Source organism: Melanostigma gelatinosum, assembly GCF_949748355.1.
Source record: "Melanostigma gelatinosum genome assembly, chromosome: 6".
NCBI classification, from domain to species: Eukaryota; Metazoa; Chordata; class Actinopteri; order Perciformes; family Zoarcidae; genus Melanostigma; species Melanostigma gelatinosum.
Window position 1 is genome coordinate 15174245 of NC_136639.1, and position 19245 is coordinate 15193489.

Below are 19245 nucleotides of genomic sequence, written 5' to 3' on the forward strand. Positions count from 1 at the left end.
CAAGGGCAAACACCAAAAGAGCTTTAATGCGAGGAGACTTAACATGGAGTAAAAAAGCATTAGAAATGCATTGGCTGCCTGAGATTGAGCACTTTTACCTCAAATCCTATGGCAAAGATTATTTAAAGTGACAGTTTATTTAATGACAAGAGAGTCTTTGTAATGCTGTCAAACTTAAAGGATTCTTAACCTTGAGTAGTCCCCCGTGCTCTAATCCTCAAACCTTATCTACGCGTACTATTTTGACTCTGTGGAGTTTCACATAGTTGGGTGCTTTTTTTTTCTTTTTATCAGCTGGAGGCTCAGCTGAACAAGTGGTCACTGAACAATAAGGGAGCAGCGTGACGGGTTTTGTTTTTTCAAAGCTTATTATTCCTCTTTGAGGACATCAGTAGTTTTGAGTTAAAGTTCAACAGATATCGAACGCTAACAAAGTGCCTTTTTCTGCTGTCTGCTTATCAGTCCTGTTTCAGCTCTGCCTTATTGTGGTGTGTGTTAAATACATAAGAGAGGGGGAGGAGTGGTTTCAGTCTGATGTATGTATTATTGCAAGCATCAGGGCACTCGAACCATTGTGCTTAAGGTCAGGAGCAGTCACTTAATTAGCCCCTTCATTTTTCCCCTTCCTTTTATCTCTTCTCCAAAACATGCATTAGCCTGCTTACCTTTGATACCCTGAAATGTTTATCTTTCTTTCATTAAATCACCTTTCTCTCCACTGCTGCCCTCATGCTTCCACTTTACCGGGTTTCCTCACTTTCGTCACCATATCCGGGCCAGAGGTCACCTCTTACAGCTCCGGTGAAATCCATCATAGGTCAAACCTTTCAGATACTGAGCGAGGCTGTGTGTGTATGTGGTAACACGCAGCTGACTGGGTACAGACCAATGCATGCTGAGGACGAGCTTTCGTTTCTTTATTCCCACTGACACAAGGCATTCATTAGTGCAGTCCGTCAGGCTTGTCGTCGTCGCTGTGACTGTATTCATTGCAGATACATGAGATCTTTCAGCATTAATAAATAGTTCTGTAGTGATGCTGTTGTAGCTGGTGTTAGGGTTCACAGGGGAGAGTGACAGATTTAGACAGGTTGACAGGAAAACGATGCAGAACTGAGCGAGTTTGTACCTAGAAATGTTCAGAGTTGTACATGTGCCTCGAAAAAAAAGGCCCCATCTTTTATTCATGTTCTGTTGTCGAGGTGTCAAGAGTTTTGTCAAGCTTCTCACTGTTCCGTTAACCTTGTCCCTGTGAAACGTTCTGTCTCTATCTCTTTGGTTAAACATTACTGCCAGGCGACACGGGGGGGGGGGGCACAGAGAGGGAGGAAGGTATGAAAGAGGGAAGAAAGGATTGAGAGGAAGAGCCTCTGCTGCTTCCCTTCATCCTTTCATCATTAAACAAACATGGCCTCTTACCAAAAAGAGTGCAAGAAGAAAGCAGCGGCATCAAGACAGAACAGGCACAGCGAGAGAGGAAGAAGAAGAAGAAGAAGAGGGGAGAATGAGGATGAAAGTGCTGAAGCAAAGAGATGAAAATGGAGGAGAGGGAGGAAGGAGGGGAGACGGGGGAGGAGGCAGAGTACCTGTGTGCAGGGCAGAAAGGTGTGCAGTAGTCCATCATCTTCAGACAGGCAGACAGGGCTGTCTGGGGAGTTTATTTTTACCTCGATATAAGAGGAGTGCGGATCGGCTACAGCAGCCAGGAGCGGCGGCTATAGGACAGCTGCTGTCCCGCTGTGACCATGTTTCACGCATGACAATACGCAATCATACACATACATCATCACACAGACACACCAAGCTCCAAGTCAAAGCTTGTGCTGTGGCATGCTTCAACTTTAGTTTTGTGTTTATTGTATCTTTATGTGCACAAGGTGAAACGATTTGTCAAGTCATCAATTAGTCAATTAAAAGAAAGTTCCTCTGCAATTGTTTTTCTCTTTGTTCGTGCATCAATGCCAAACATCCGTCAGTTGCCGCGTCCTCAATGTGAGAATTTGATACTTCTCTTCATCTGTAATAGTAAACTTTGAATCTTTGGGTTTTAGAGTTTTCTGACATTTAAAGACAATGATGAATTGATTTAATTGGCAGATTAATAATCATGAAAATAATCCAAATTGAAGCCCTTTATGACCAACTATTATCAAAAATGTGCTTAGTTAACACACTTGAAGTCCCATTTTACGTCAGTACACCATCTTCTAACTGAGCATGTATTTTTCTAATATATATATTAGAAAAATGAAAAAAAAACGCTTATGTATATATACATATACATATGCGGTACATCTCGGGAATATGAAAGCAATTACTAATCGCACAAATCTGCCCCTTACCTGGTTAATATTGATTTTAGAGGAAATGTGAGCATCAAGCACAAATGTTCCTGCTCATTGCCGCCTTGGTTAAATTGATTACAAACGGCTTATGATTCATACAAAGTGACTGAATATTGTTACACCAGACTGCTGTCCAAATCTACAGAGTGCTGTTAGGAGTCAGTGTGATCTGCCATTGATCTCCTATGGATCAATGTTTGTCTTGTATTTATTGACCCAGTAGATCATCTCTCTCCCCTCTTCTCTAAGTTCCTGTTAGTACCAGCACAGACACAGCAGGAGGAGAATTGATTGAACAAATCAAGCCTGTAATTAATTCTTACTGTGATCAAAGCCATGGGAGGAAGTCTGTGGAGAGCCTGAGGCACGAGGGTGAGGTGTTTAACAGTGCGATCCCACCAAGTGTGCTCCTATCACCACGCTGTTTGTTCTTCAAACAGGTGGGTTTTAGACTTAGCATAACGTTGGGTGAATTTCAAATGTCTTCAAAGGTTGTCCTGACTGTTGCTTGGCATTTGGGAGATGATTCGCGCTCCAAAGCTGGTGTGTGTCTTTCTGTTGCTCATGAGATTTGTAACGGACTGCGACGCCCTCACACATCACTGCACATGGCTTCTTGGAGCTGCTTTGCAATTCATATCCATGCGTCGGCTCCTTCGTCTTTATTTTAAGAGAATCCTGTGAGAAACTCCCTCTTAAATAGGGATTCATCTTAAACATGGAGTGGGAAGTTTATTTGTCTTAGGTCACAAAGCAGTTGTTTTCTGGCCCCAAAGTTGGAACTTGAAACTTATAAAAGCTCAAAATTAGGGATACGTAAGGTTAATCCTTGGCAGATTTCAAATGCCTAGTTTTTCTCAGTCTTAACTTTCTTACTCTTACTGTCCATTTGTTTGCCCTCACTGTTTGCCCTGATGTTACATTTTCTCGTATGTTTTGCCTGCTTTTTATTCACCTAACATCACATGTCGACTGTTTGGATCTTGATGAAGAAACTGACTAATTTCCTCCCTCTGTGTTCTCTATCTTTATGCACAGGTTAGCTCTGTACGTGTACGAGTACCTGCTGCATGTAGGAGCACAGAAGTCAGCACAGACCTTTCTCTCAGAGGTGAGTTGCAAAGATGCTCTATGTATTTGTGTCTGTCAGAGAGTACAGCCCATGTACTTTATGTGTTCACTCTGATATGTGGCCTGGCTCTAATACAATGTGTCCATTAAGTGTAGCGGCAAATTGAATTAGTCTGGCCTTACGGTGCTGAGCACACAGGTTAGTAGCAGCGGACAGGCTTTTTAACATCAGTGTTGCATTTAGTGGGACTGGAGCCGGAGTACAGGGAGAGTTACGATGCTCAGCCCGGAGCTGACGTCTTCGACTGACATCATTCACTGATCCGCTCGGCAGCTCCATCTCAGTCAATCTCTTTCTATCTCATTCTCGTCCTCTCTGATTCCTCCACTTTCTCGTTGCGATCTCTCTCTGCTCTCTACTCGATCTATCCCTCCACTACTCTTCCTGAGAAGAGAGCTTGTCCTCGCTTTAATTCTGCAGAGGTAAAAAGGTGCTGGGGTGAAAACGAGGTTGTTTACAATGTAGGAGACAGAGGCTGGAGGCTGGTTGTACAGAGGAAGAGGAGAACAAAGAGAGGGGGATGGGAAAGGTTACATCATCAGCTGGCACCAATTCTCATCAATCTGACTTGGTGTGTGTGTTCGCGCACATGTGCATACACAACGCGCTGTCTCTCCGACACCCTTTCCTCTCTTTCTTCGGCAGGAGCGGCAGATGAAAGCGTTTGGCGGTGTTGCATTCAAGTGTAGGAACGCATTAGCTGAGAGTGCAACAAGTATAAACACACCCTCTTGTATACAGTAAAACATGGGTGTGCATTCATGAGCACGCAAGCACACACAGCGTAACCATTACCCCATAATGTAGCTCTTGCTGGAGTCTTGGGGTGGCGTAAAACATGGTTTTAAGGGCCTGTTATCCACTTTTTATCATCCACATCTATTTACAATGAATCCTCAGGCTCAGGGAACAAGAGCCCAGAAAGATGAATACCTGAATGTAAATAGTAAGAAGAACAGGCAACAACGATGCAACCCTGTCAAACTAAACTGACAGCTCAACAAAAATACACTTAAACCACAACACAATACATGAGGAGGAAAATATAGTTGAAGTTTATTTATCTCGGTAAAAAGGTAAACTGTAAAGCTTTGGCTTTCCTAAATCTCACTTCTCAGTGCAATAAGAGCAGCCCCTGCAACACACAGCCGACATCTGCCAGTAATCACGCTGAAAGGCATGTCACTCTAGCCTGGTGAAGGTAAATGAACGAACCTCCCGGGAGTGCAGACCACAAGAAGACAGGATATGCGGGCGCAGTCAATTCTATTTTCCTCTTCGCTTTCCAGATGAAACGGGGAATGAAAGAAAGGCGCTAAAAAGTGTCCTGACCTGAACTGTCTGCGACCGTGTTTGGGCTGAGATACAGCCATTTGAATGTGAGAAATGAAGGATGTCATGCCCATTCTGCATTAGTCATATGGAAACCACCGGCTGCCTATAATGTCTCAAGTTAACCAGTGTCTTAACTAGAACTGCTAACTTCGACTGAAAGCATGTGGGATAAACACAGAGGCTGTTCCTGACCCCCGCCCCCCCCCCCCAAAGAAAACCTCAAAGCAAGGCATTCCTTCTAAAAGTCACTGTGTCTGATCTGCAGCTGAGGTCAGGACGGTCTGATTAAAAGGGATTCAGCTGTTCCTGTTTGTTTCAGCGTTTGTTCGTAGAGCAGGTGGTACAATAGTCTTACTCTTTTACCCATATGAAACATTTCAGTGGAGGAAATTAAAAAGAGGATATTTCGCTCTCTTTAAATGTCAGAGTAATGTAAGGCTGTGTATAGAGGGGAGAGGCAGACTAAATAATAGTGTCATACTCTGATAGGAGAAGCCTGACTGCAGCCCACAGCTGCTGTTCAGACTGTGTGTGTGTGTGTGTGTTTCTATTGTATCTGCACATCAGTTGACATTGTCTGCTCACATAAATCATCCCTTCTGTGGGTGATGTCAGCGCTCATGTTAGTCACTAACCTTGACCGAGGTGTTCAGGTGTCAAAATGATTCAAGTCTTTCTTCCCCCACACTTTTTATTGGTACTCTGTTTTTGGTGATTTTAACAATTTGCCAAGCCCCATCCCCTGAGTTGCTGTTGCTACATCTGTCAATCTTTTTGTTTTGCATATCATAACGGTGGCAGATTTACCACTCGAAATTCACAATAGCCTAATGGTTGATGCAATGGGTCCCTGATTTCAGACTGATTTCAGACCGTTTCCACACTACCTTATTTTGGTATTTAAATTATTATTTAACTGTAGTGATGGAAGAGACTTGTTTGTTCTTTTGCTTTCTGTGTCTGAAAAAAAGTAGCTTCTCATTTCTAGCCAGCATTCATTTCATTTTGCCAACTGATATGTCAATTGTTGCTTGCAGATTCGTTCAGCGATAGCGAGTTAGCTTCCCGAGTTGGTCTCATATCCTTTTGTAGCTGATTAGCTTAAATACAGCGCTGAAGCAAGACAGATGGATGCTTTACTGTTTGTATTTCCCTTTTGCTTGTAAACAGAGCTGCTATTGTTACCATAAACTGATCAGTGTTGTCAGATCAGATTTTCAGCCAATCACAATTAAAAATCCGCCCAATTCAATAAAAACAGCATAACAGTCATAACTTTGCCATAAAGTCGTGTAAAACTGTAAATCCATTACATGCGCAGTGGAAAAACACATCATAAACATACAAAGCTTCATATCTGCATCAAATAACCAAAGATAAAATGTTCGATAAGACTATCGCAACCTGCAAGGAGTGCATTTATACAACCAAATACACACGTTGCCTCTTCAATGTCAATCATGATGTAATCAAAGTTAGTAGGTCCTCCCGTCTCCCTTATAACCACTGAATACAACTTGTGTCAATCAAATATTTCAAATATTTCTCAGATTAAATGAGTCAATAATATGAGTGAGTGGACACTATGAAGTTTACTGAGTTTAGCTCCAAATATTGTCCTCACCTATGCACCCTTATGCCCAGACGGCTTTCACCCCACCGTCGAGGGTGGCCATTCGGTACAACTATAAACACTGTTGTCTTTGGACGTGACTTGGACACACAGCAAGAAGAAAGTAAGATGGGAATGAGGGAATGGAGGAAGAAAAAGAGAAAAAGGAATGCATAAAAAAGAAGCAGTTATAAGGAAAGCCAATAAGAAGGAGGGTGTGTGGGTTATACAAAGGTTTGATTGGGCTCCTCAGGCTGGTACATATTTCTGACCTCAGAGTCTGCACATCCCCTTTCTCAGTAAACACACACACACACATTTTCACGTACTTGTGAATATACAGGCTTTCAGGCACGGCTAGACTCACTTATCCACTTATGATTTCATGTCATGAGACTCATAATATAATTACATAATGGCATGTGTTGTAAGAATTCCCTTGTTGCACCCTCTATAACCTTGTAAAGCAGGTAATTCAGATGTTGGGCATGTTTTTCTACTTAATATGTTTCTGAAGCATCTCATTCTCTCTGTCTCTCTCTCGCTCTCTCTGTCTCTCTCTGTCTGTCTGTCTCTGTCTCTGTCTCTCTCTCTCTGTCTGTCTAGATCCGATGGGAGAAGAACATCACATTAGGAGAACCTCCGGGGTTCCTCCACTCATGGTGGTGGTGAGTGTTTTTGTGTCTAATGATTCAAGTTACATTCCTCTTCACGCTGTTTTTCTTCATTCCATCACATTATTAATTAAAAAAAATGATCATTCGCCCTCCTTCTCCTCCCATTTTAATTCATCTTCATCTCATTAATTGTCCCCAAAAGCTCTTCTTCAAGTTGTTGTTTGCAAATTGTAATGCACTCGCCTAAAGTTGTCTATTCCGACGACGATAATAGAGTCGCACTTATTGCCTCGATGCTGGATTACCTGCCTCTAAAATGCACTATTATTTTATCTGTCAAGCTTTAATGTTTCTGTTTTCTTTTCATGCTTCTCTCCGACTGCCTCCCTGTGTGTTGCAGTGTCTTCTGGGACCTGTACTGTGCGGCTCCAGAGAGAAGAGAGACATGTGAACACTCCAGCGAGGCCAAGGCCTTCCATGACTATGTGAGTCCGCACTGATTTAGGCTTCCTTGCTCCTTCCCGGCTCAATGGCCCTCGCATATGGCCATGAATAATCCATATGCAGTTTTAAGACTCCACCCATTATAATGATGTTTTTGCTTGTCATTTTTTAGTTCAGCGGTTGCTTTGGTCTAAATGAGCAAAGTTACATGACTTTATCTGCCTTCGAATTCTTGATTGACTGACAAAGACTTTGTGATAATAACAAATATGAGAAAAGATGTTATTTGGGGGAAATTGCATTGTGCAATAAAAGCAGATTTTGTAAATTACATTCTGATATAAAAGCTGAAATAAATATCACCTGCAGTCATTGTGATTATACAGTAAGCAGGATAAATAACACAATTATTTCACAATTCCATGTTTTGTCTGCATATAGTCATACATAATTTCTTATTTTTGATATTATTTGATATTATTTCAATTAATGAAGAGATGTGTTCAAATTCGAGTTAATATGCTTAACACCTTACTCCAGTGTCTCTACTTCCCAGTAGGGTTTTTTCACACTTTGAAATATTATGGCTCACCACTGTAGATCATGCAAATGATATTATGGATGATGGCAATGTCACCGAGTGGGTTGCTGCTGCTTTTTTTAAAATTGTATTACGATAATATGTCGACAAGTGCAAAAAAAAATTTAGATTTAGAGCTGATGTCAAAGGTGAATGTTCTAATGTTGGGGCAATTATAGGGCATAAGGTTGAGAGTGAGGATTCACCAACCTTCATCAGTTTCTACCATCTGATCCCAGAACAACTGTTTGGATAGCATATGGCTGCAACATGTCTTCACAACCTCGGAAAATGTTTGTCTTTCGTTGGGACTCTTACATCTGAAGTGGTGTTTAATTAGATGCTTTGCTGTGATGTTGAAAGTGATAAATGATTGTTGAGAACATACTGCTTAAAGTTTGTAGTATAGCTGCTGTAATCTGGCAGAGCACAGCAGCTCTACGTTGCACACGCACACATACCCGGCTCAAGTATTGTGAGCACTTTACGCTGAAGAGCAGACTGGGCAGGCAGACAGTGGCCCGTGGGTTGGAAACATTGTTTATCGCTGTGTTTTCTCAGTGTGGCTCCACTTCACTGCTGTAATTCCCGCACATCGAGGCATTGGTTTATTCAGTCATGCAGAATCCAGTAACCGAAATACAGTGAGCAGTGTGCCAGAGCTCCTGAAGTTTTAGATTTGCTGGTGACTAAGAGAGAGGAAGTGCGTCTCTCCTCGCGGGAAGTTGCGAGATGAAGGGGGACGAATGAGTGGAGGGGTCTTCTCGCTCCTTCTTTTTATGTTGTTGATTTCCCTCTGGAGCCTGAAGTGTGACTCATCAGATTTGTCTGTACTGTGGTTTATTGAGATGTATTGTTGGAAGTGCACAGGTCAGGGGTTTCTGCCTACCCCAGCAGGATCATCCGTCCTCTCCCTCTCCCTCTCTGTGGTTGTCTCCGTCTTTCCTTTAGGCATGCAATCCTGCGGAACCGGTGGGGGCTCTCTTCTCTTTTATCTTCTCGCAGTAGGTGTATGTGCTTGTGTAAATGCGATCTCATACGCAGGTGATGCTGCTGATGCCGGCGATGAGGATCAGGATGATGAATAGGCACTCCAAGGCCGAGGCAGCTATGTGATGATGTCATCCTGGCTGCGAGGAAGGGAGCTGGAGGGCAGCACGACCTCAGCATTCGGAGACGGCCAGAGAGGAGAAAAACAGGGAAACATTAAATAGTTAGGGAGAGAGAATGAGTCAAAACGAGGGACAAAAGATAGACTCTTCTTTTTTTTTTTATGAATTAATTCATTTATTTTTGCCACCAAAAAGCAAAACACATTTAGAGTAATTGTAATCTAATTCAAAATGACAGAAACAGTTTGTTTTTGTTTCTTCTTATCTGATGAGAATTCAGGAATCGTTCAGAATCTTAACGTTAATAGCAGAGGCCATCTTATTCTTACATTTCCTGCAGGGTTGTAATCAGAGAATTATAATTAGCCCAATTGTAATTAGACCAAGGTCACGTTCAATCAACTGCTCCAATGCTGCGTTGATTCTCAGATCCAATCAGAGGTACTACCCACATATCTGCCGCTCAATTAAAACCAAATGAGGGGACAACCGCGGTGGCCGTCGCTGGAAAAAAGTAGCACACCTTCATTTGATGCTGGTGTCTCTCTTTCGGTCTCCTGACTTTGAGACTGGCAGATTATAATCAGACATTTTGATGGTAATTATTTTCAGATAGCTAATTACTGAGTGAAGTCCTAATTAATGCTGGGGTGATGTGCTCATTCACATCATCTTTGGGTCCCTTCCCTTTGATAATTGATGGGATTGTGACAAGGCTTTTGACTTGATTTGCACAATTATCCCAGTTTGAAGTACCTACTGTAGATACAATTGGCTTTGGGTGGATCTGATCTAAAGAAACTGTCTTCGTTTTTTTCTCTTCTGTCTTTATGTGCCTGACGCTTTGCATGTGGTTGTGTACTGTACAATACATATCACCTGTCATATCACCAGATTTGAGTGCCTGAGGATTGTCTTTTAGGACATTAAGTGATCGAATGTTAAAAGGGAAAGAAAGAAAAGACTGATGAACAAAGTGAAGAGAGATGCAATGTTATTGATTTCCATCCTCAGACGAGGCTTTTCAGGCATCAGAAAGGCTGTTTAGAGTTCTGTTAAGTGCTTTGTAAATTGTGTTCTTTACACTAAATGAGCGGTTTCCATTTGCAACGGGCCATGAAGTCATGAAAACAAGTTATTTTAAAATTGGTATGCTTGGCCCGGAAATTGCCTTATTGGAGACAAAAGTCAGTTGCTGTTGCGTTTCTGTCTCTGAAGAATAAGACATCAATCCATATGGGTCATTTCAGGCTTCTGTCTTCTGCCTTCTTGTTGAGAGTTTGAAAGTTGACAGCTGTCACGTAGCTGTAACATTGTACTGTATATGGTGGCATATACACGCGCATGAATCATAGACTGTATGCAAGAAGTGTACGGAGTCAGCGTGACGTCGATCATTGGGTTTGTGGACTGCCGTTTGAAAATCTTGAGTTTGCCATTTTGGTCGTCGCCATCTTGGCTTTTTGCAACCAAAAGTGACACGAGTTGGAGGTTGGAGCGAAGTACAACCAAACGCTGAATAAGACATTTTCAGGCAACAATAAACATTCATGACAAAAAAGCACACTGAAAGGGTTAATGTTTTAAGAATAAAACAACTCCCAGTTATAACTGCTTTATAGTCTATTTTACTCTAAATGGGATCATTATTTACTAAATAAATATCATGATGTGTTGAAGAAGACGAGAGATTGAGAGCATCAGCTCATGTTCACGGTGTTTACTGAGGTAATAGATCAAGTGAGAAGTAGGGTCATTTTCTCATAGACTTCCATACAATCAGACTTCTTTTCGCAACCAGAGCAGTCGCCCGTGCTGGTTATGAGAAATGAATGCTTTCACTGCTGTCACCAAACTTTTATCTCATCTAATTGCTGTGAACTTTAACATAATGTGGGCAAATTAAAGCGCAACGAGAAAGAATTGAGTTGGCTTTAAATTGCTTGTACGACCCGTGGAAACAATATTGAGCACATAAGCGGCATTTCTTCTCCTACATTATGACATTTAGACCCTTTCAAATGTTTGCTGTACTGAAAATTGAATTACAAACATCTCCATATAATATGTGGTAAGTGCATTGGTGCGTGATTGTGTGTGGCGCTTTGAGTTTGCAGAATAATTATACAGTTACACTATTGAATTTGCCTCGGTGGATTATTGTTATATCTCTGGAAGAGACAGTCTGGAGGTTAGAGAAGCAGACTGGTTGTAGAAGGGCTGATGAGTTAGAAAAATTTGGGTTTGGAAGAACGGATGAAAAAACCACTCAATATCTCGCTCCTTATTTCAGGAGATTATCAGTGTCCAACACGTACTGGCTGTGCTGTGCAGCCTCCAGATAAGAATGTGCTTATTAACTGAAGCAAGTCGGTTGAAAAATGAGTCCTCCCGGATGAATCGTGGGTTTTTGTAAAAAAAGGTGGTCAGTCTTTTGTAATACCATTACCATTATCACACTGTTTGGACTTTTAGCTTCATGTTTGTCTCATGAATATAAATGAGAAAAACCCCAAAAATAAGAGTGACGATGATATTCAGTCAACTAGAAGACAAGTAGACACATATTAGGGAACCAGGCCACATGTGCAAAATCAGCCGGGCATGCAGCCTCGCAGGGTGACAGACAACCATGACCATTCAATTTAAAAAAGTAGAAAGCAGAGACAGAGAGAGAGAGAGACAGACTAGCTGGTGAATATTTATAGCCATACAAATCCCACAAAATGTTGAGCAATGTGCTGAAACATTATGCAAAAACATGCAATTTCATTTCATCTTATTTTGAGTTTTTAATTTTATGTTCTCCTGATCAATTTAAATATGCCAGTGGGATCAGGCAATTTCATTAAATCCAATGAAAATCTAATTTTTACTGCTAATTTTTAGCACAGTCTTGATTATAATTTTTCAATCATTTGATTCAAAACATTCAGAATAAAGTGAAAAGCAATCGACACATGTGTGTTTTCTTAAGTGTTCTGAAGTTATTAAGCTCTCTCCGCTACAGTAGAAAAATGCTTATCACAAACACAAATATCTTGATTTGTGTGACAAACTGTCCAAACCTCCCAAATACAAAATGTATTAGGACATACAAGAAAGTAGCTGAGAAACTGAAAATAAGGAGTCTATGACATATATGCTTGAGAAACTACTGAAGCGAATAACCGACATTTTCTGTCGATCGACTGATGGATTGATAAACAAATCGTTTCTGCTGTACTTGTGACCCCTCACATGTTGTGGGCATACTGTAAGTTGTGAGGAGTTTTTGTTTATAGGTCCGTTTTATTTCTTTAACACTGTCGTGACCCCTTAACGGAGACATTTTAGGCCCCCCGCCGACAGATTGGCAAGAATCGTTAAAACTGCAATAAAAGTTAGTGTCACTGCACCCCGCTGACTTTAGCCAGCAGTGTTACAGGCGAGCATTCAAAGCAAGGAGAGCCTGGTATCATTGTGTGACATCGCTGTGGGAGATAGCAGGCACGCACCAGTTAGAGGGGAAGAAGAGATCAAGAGGCAGAGCCAACAGCAACCCCCTTTGATCTGTCTCACGCTGCCAGATCTTACATTCATGCATGTAAATGTATTCACTCCGCTCAATTTAACAGCAGCACACACATTCTGTCTTGATTGTACAGCTTAAGGATACACGCATTTGTAAATATGTAGTACCAGACATGACTGTGTAATTCATCTACATTGTGTGTGTGTGTGTGTGTGTGTGTGTGTGTGTGTGTGTGTGTGTGTGTGACTGGAGGACAGGAAACTGCAGCGAACTTAGCTGAAAACATCTCCTGCCTGCAATGAGATGCATGCACTGTACAGTATGAATGTGTGCTGTTACATTAAACAGGACACTCGTACTGCACACACACTCAACGACATGTTTTCTGCTTTCAGTTGTCTTCTTGGTTGAAGCTTTATTTCGGGGTCTTTACCGCTGATTCATTTCTCTGTAGGCACGGATGTTCTCCAACCTTCATAACCCAGAAACAGTCTTTCCCAGAAACTTGCAACAGAAAATGCTGTGATGTTAAGTCATTCATGTTTACTTCTCTCTAGCACTGCAAGGGTGGCAATATGAGCCAACATCGTTTGACTAAATGCCCACTTGCACCCAGGAAATCTCAGAATATAATGGTCAGATTGCCATGTAAATCACGGAGCACATTCAAGCTTCAGAGGATAAATCCGCTTCATTTTGGAAACTTCAGGGGCTCTTCTGTTCTGCCAACAACAGTCCACTTTGGACACAAGATTATGTTACAATAATCACATAAGGGTCTAATCAACATGTTTCCTGTCTCAAATCACTTCCACAAGAAATGGTCAAATTGAATGAATGCTTTTAAAATGTTTCAAATCACTGTTATTTCCTAAATAAAAGAATCCCCCTCAGAGCCACTCTCAGGAGCCCAGAACATAAAATATGTATTCCACCACAACAAACCAACTTCCAGCTACGTTACTGACTGGGACTTTCTTTCCCCTGAAGTTGTCTTCTCAGAAAGAGCTTCACCAGTTCAATTCTTAGCAAACCTTTTCCAAACTGAAGCCTCTATTACTTGTTTTCCAAGCCTTTTGTTGCATATTGTTGCAATTACCACCAGCTGCATCAAAGCTTTTGAAGATAATTGTACCTCTTGCTGGAACAAATTATAAGTTAGTTCCTTAAACTATTTCACAATTATTGTAATTTATCAGGAAATATTACAAAACGTGCTGCAAACTCTAACATCTGTTCAGAAAAGCAGCTTCAAATGCAGTCATCGCTGACTGCAATAATTACAAAACAAAAGAAGGTAAGATCCTGTTGGGGACGGATGTTTTATTATCTGATTATGGATTAGCATAAAGGGAACCTGTGTGTTTCCTGCGCATGCATATGAAGAGATGTCGACCAAGAAACAGACTGTGTTGGCTTCAAGCATTGTGGGTAACCAGCAACCAGTTGAGAACCAATGGGGGCTAGGGAGACCCCCAGTCTGTTTCCAGGGAAACAGAGCCCCCCCCCCCCCCCCCCCCCCCTCTCTCACATGCTCCCATGTTCGTTCTCGGCAGTGTTGAGGAGGAGGGAGATGTGGAGGTGACTCACTGTAACATCATTGCAATGAGAGTGAGCCGAGTGTAGAGGGAGAGGAAGAAGGTGAATTTCCATAGGTTGAGCAGATAGTGAAATGGTTGTCACGACCTACAGTTTGAATTGTTTTTTAAAAGAGACTCTATGCTTGTGTGATACTTCCCTGTATTTCTTGAGGACACATTACAATCTCTCGCTCTGTTTCTTCCATTTTTCTCTCCCCTGCTTGTCCCTCTCCCTCTCTACTCTGCTGCATCCTCTCTCCTTTGCATCAGCAGTTTTTCTCCCTCTTATTGCCTATCTCTGTCCCTGTTCTCTGTCCTTCTGCATTTCTCTTCTGCTCTCTTATCATCTTCCTTCCTCTTTCACTGGCCTGTTGCGCGCAGCCCTCTGGTCTCAGAGGAGCGTGTTTTCCACCGCCGTGTTACGCTGAGTCATGTCACACGCTTGTTTGGACATGAACGAGGTGGAGTCTTAATGTGATGTTGACATATGCACGCCTTGCCGCTCTGCAGCAGTCGGGGGCAAAGACGAGGGCACGGAGCAGAGAGGAGGGGAGAGGTTAACTGGGAACAGGGGAAGACAAGAAGGTGTAAGAGCGAGAACGAGCTCGAACAGAGCTGTGGGCTACGGAAGAGTCGTTTCTAGTTTGACTGCAGTTATTATTATTGATTATGAAAATAAGGGGCTTAGTCTGGAGCATATGCTGTGCGTCAGCAACAGTCTGAGGAAAGTGCTATCTGAGCTTTCACACATGCAGCTTCACATGGCAAGCTTCAGGAATATTTCTGTGAAATTCAAACTGGAGTCAAAGTTGAGATTTTCGAAAAATCTTTAAGAGACTATGATGAAATATTTCAGTACAGTTTAACATCAAAGTCTTCCCTGACTCATCCAGGAGGGAAGTTATAGAAATGCTGTAATGGTTAACACAGTGTGTGAACGGGATTATAATGAGTGATCCAGAGACTGAGCTGTAGAAGTTGCAGCGGGACTACAGAGGGAGAGCAGGAGGGCAAAACAAGAATGCTGACACGATCAGACCAGCGCATTATCTTTTTGACCCCAACTAACCCTTGTTTCTTTTTTTGCTGTTGTAGACACCCATATTGTTATCTCGTGCTGTCTCTTGTGTCTGCTCCTCTAGCACTACAAAGACCGCAAGGTAAGACACAGAAAGTGACTTCTCATTAGGTCTTCCTGTGGATTGGACTGATGGGTCTTTGTATCAACAAGCCTGCCGGTTTTCTATTTCCAATCTACGCAATTGCACTGATGTATTTTAAAAGAACTGGATCGATTCAGTGTTAAGGACTAACACGCAATCTGTGGATTTCAGGTGATTCACTGTTCTGTCTTTGCATCGATCTGCCAGATAGAAAAGACCATGACATCGTCTGCTCTTCATCTCAAGTCGTTAAATCTTCCTCCGTGTCTCTCTACGCTCTCCGATGTGTTCAGTCCATCTCTCTTATCTCCCCCATGCCGTTGAACCGAGTGAGATAGTGGTGGGAGAAGTGTGGCTCCCTAGTGACGATCATTTTCAGCTCTGTGTGTGTATCTGACAGTGCATCAGCCCACGGCTCCACCTCACATAGTATACAGCTCCTCGCAGCCTCAGAGATGTTTACAAGGGTCAATAGGGACATCAGTGATAAATGAACACGGCCACTGTCACCCGCTGTGCAGCTGATATCGCCCTACCTGTAATCACCCAGTCGGAACAAGTGGATTGCTGTTGTCCTGCCATTTTGGTAATCACCTGTAATGTTTTACTGGCGAGAGCCTGCTGGGAGGGGAAATTCTGTTGTGCAGGATAATGTGAGGGTGAACATTCTTCTTCTTCTTCAAGGAAAATCCAGGTTGAGTTGCAACTTTTATTTATGTTTTTGGTTGTTTTGGCCGTATTCCGTTGTAGTGAAATTATTAGCGTCTTCAAAGAGTTTGTGGTAACTGAAGCGCATTCATATACTGACTGACTTTGGGGAGGTTTTGAGGAATGCCTCTGCACCTAGTCAGTCAGGACCTGTAGCTTGTGGTCTGAAAATATAATTTTTCTTTTTCTCTCTGCCATTGTTCCGCCTGCTTTGTTCTTGGCGCAGAGGCAACATTTATACTTTGCCACATGGATAATTGCAATCAGACTCAAAAAAAAGGGCAAATTACACTCAGCTGCAAATTTCTTGTGAATTCTCCCGTGAGACTTTCCAAGCCTGACTGTGGCACTGAGCCTCACGCCCATGGTTCCCACTAACGACCTCAATCTTAAATCTTTTTTAAAAAGCTCCTAAACAGCTGGGCATCATAGTTCATAGCAAACATTACTCAAACAGCGGTAAAAAGTGCATTAGTTGGAGACAGCCAAAGATATATACACATTTAACGGTCAAGTGAGTATTGACGGCAGCAGGGAAATATATGCCTCAAAATAAACTATAAACTGATGAAAAAGAAGAAGAAGCGATATCAAAGTCAAGACTGTATGACATTGGCATGTCAGCCAACGCAACCTGGGTTTGTCCCATGTTAACATGCAACTAACAAACACATGGACATACGCTCTCATTATATTATTTCTCTTAGTTTTCCTAACTTTTTTTTCCCCACTCGCTGCTGTGTTTTACTGGTGTAACATATGGCATGTTTTGGTTCAGAAAGGGAGCTTTCAATGCCAGACGGTGATTTTAAGCCGATCTGCATTTGAAATTGAAAAGTGAGTTTGGCTCAAGAGTGGAGCGCGTTGATCCGTCTCTGGTCGCCACAGGAGACTGTGAATAACACATGGTTAAAAGCAGAGCACGCTCGTTCTCATCTCTACTGTACGCTGCTAAAAACACTTCTTCTATCTCTCTTCTCTGTCTCTCTTCTCTCTTACTTCCCTTAGTTATAGAAATACTTGTGCTTTTGACAATGACTGACAGACTACAATGTTATTTTCTGTTCATATACACTAATGCAGAAATCAATCTGCTTATTGTGTTTCCGCTCTCACACTTTAATGTGAGTATGTGAATGTGTATCTGCTCGTGACTGTGTGTGTACGTGTGTGTGTGTGTGTGTGTGTGTGTCATGCAGACTGGTAGCATCTCTTCTTTCCATTCCCCCCCTCCCTTGTTCAGGAAGTGGACTAATGGCATTTGAGAGGATGGAGGGAGTGTGAAAGAGGGGAAGAGGGAGGAGGGACGGGGTTCCTTCCTGTGTGGTGTGTCATATGTGGATCCTGTTGTACTGCGTGTGGCCTTGAGACTCAGTGGTAACCCTTCCACACCCCATTTTTTGACATTTTATAGAGCAAACAATCAATTAATAGAGAACATTGTCAGTTATTGACAATGCAAATTGTTGCCACTCAATTAAATGTTTGTAACAGAATATAGGTGTGTGTGTGTGTGTGTGTGTGTGTGTGTGTGTGTGTGTGTGTGTGTGTGTGTGTGTGTGTGTGTGTGTGTGTGTGTGTGTGTGTGTAATTTGCTGAAAACAGCTGTTCCCTACTCAAACAGGAGTGCATATCTTGGGGACTGATTGTGGGGATTGATTCAAAGTAAGCTGCAGTGCCCCTAGTGAAGGAACATGTCAGCCAGTGCAGCAATGTTACTAATTTGTGTGCATCTAATAGTGTTTTGGACAACAATGGCGGAAGGAGGCAACATTGGGATTTGTTGACAAGAAAAATATAAAATATTACCAGCCCGAGCCTTGACGTAAAAACAAATTGTTATGGGGTGGTACATGAATAAAAAATAAATAAAAAAAGATGAGCCAGAGCTGATTTGTTGTTCAAACAAAGTGTGCCTGTGAGAGACAGAGAACTGGAGAAAGCAGACCTATACAGGTTGAGACGGTGAGAGAGAGAGAGAGAGAGAGAGAGAGAGTGGGGGGAGTGAGAGAGAGAGAGAGAGAGAGTGGGGGGAGTGAGAGAGAGAGAGAGAGAGAGTGGGGGGAGTGAGAGAGAGAGAGAGAAACAGACAGAGAGAGAGAGAAGATAGACACAGACAGCCTTTTGAGATTCCACTCACGCATCTCTGAGTGTCTCTCGGTCTCTGAAGTATTGAATGAAAATGACTCCCCACCTTCACACACACACACACAGTATGCGTGCATTAGGTGCAGACATTAATGAGAAACACAATCAGTAAACATATAAGGATGAAAGAGTTTGCAAGTTACCTCATTAAGTATTACTGAGCCCTTCAGTCTGATGGGATTAAGAAAGTCTGATTCGGTTGTAAAGTAGCAAAGTGTGTGTAATTGCACTACATTTCAATGGCTGCAGTTTGTTCAACTGTTTTTGTATTTTCTAGAGGAAAACACAATTTTTCATCACTTTATGCAAAATGATTTCCATCTACAATCTACTGTGTTTTCTTTGTTTTGTACATAATGACTCGACTCATTTCAGCACTTATTCCAAAGTCCGATAATGCAAAGGATGCTTGATAAGATAAAAGCAATGTGGTATCAGTAAAGTGCGTCATTGCACACAATGTGTGTAGCAGTGTTACTGCTCTTTGTTTCTGTCCTCACACATGTGAACCTGTGCTTGGACAACTCGATCTACACCTCATGCAAAGTTCCTTTGATGTTGAGTTATGAAACATTTATCGCAAATTTCTTCTTTCTTTGTGTGTTTTTTGTTGGTGTGTGAATATATATATATCTCGAGCAACAACCTCAGGTTCTGAAAAGGGAAGCCAATGTTTTTAACTTGGACATCAGAATATATTTTGGCACATTCTTTCTTTTAGGCTTGATCTCCTGCACTGGAAGACATTTCATCTACCAGCGCAGGGCAGTCCAGTGATGTTGCAGTCCACTGTGCTGAATGTCTTGTTGTGTACGTCTGGTAGACTGCAGCGTTCTCCTGGAGGGGGGTGGTTTAAATCATTTATGCAACAAATGAGTTTGCTAGGAGATGCAGGTGTTCATCTGAGAGCATGGGGGGTTGTTCCACAGCCTCAGGTTTCATTACAAACACCTTT

The 19245-nt window shown here is 42.1% G+C and overlaps 1 protein-coding gene across 1 annotated transcript in view; it reads left to right on the top strand.

Moving 5' to 3' along the window:
* The window catches only part of LOC306778191 (single-stranded DNA-binding protein 2), a 45858-nt gene that overhangs the window by 17118 nt on the left and 9495 nt on the right, over positions 1–19245 (top strand). Inside the window, exons 2-4 of the mRNA XM_079269624.1 lie at positions 3384–3456; positions 7031–7092; positions 7442–7526. Of these exons, the coding sequence (XP_079125750.1) occupies positions 3384–3456; positions 7031–7092; positions 7442–7526 (220 nt within the window). The remainder of the gene's footprint in view (positions 1–3383; positions 3457–7030; positions 7093–7441; positions 7527–19245) is intronic.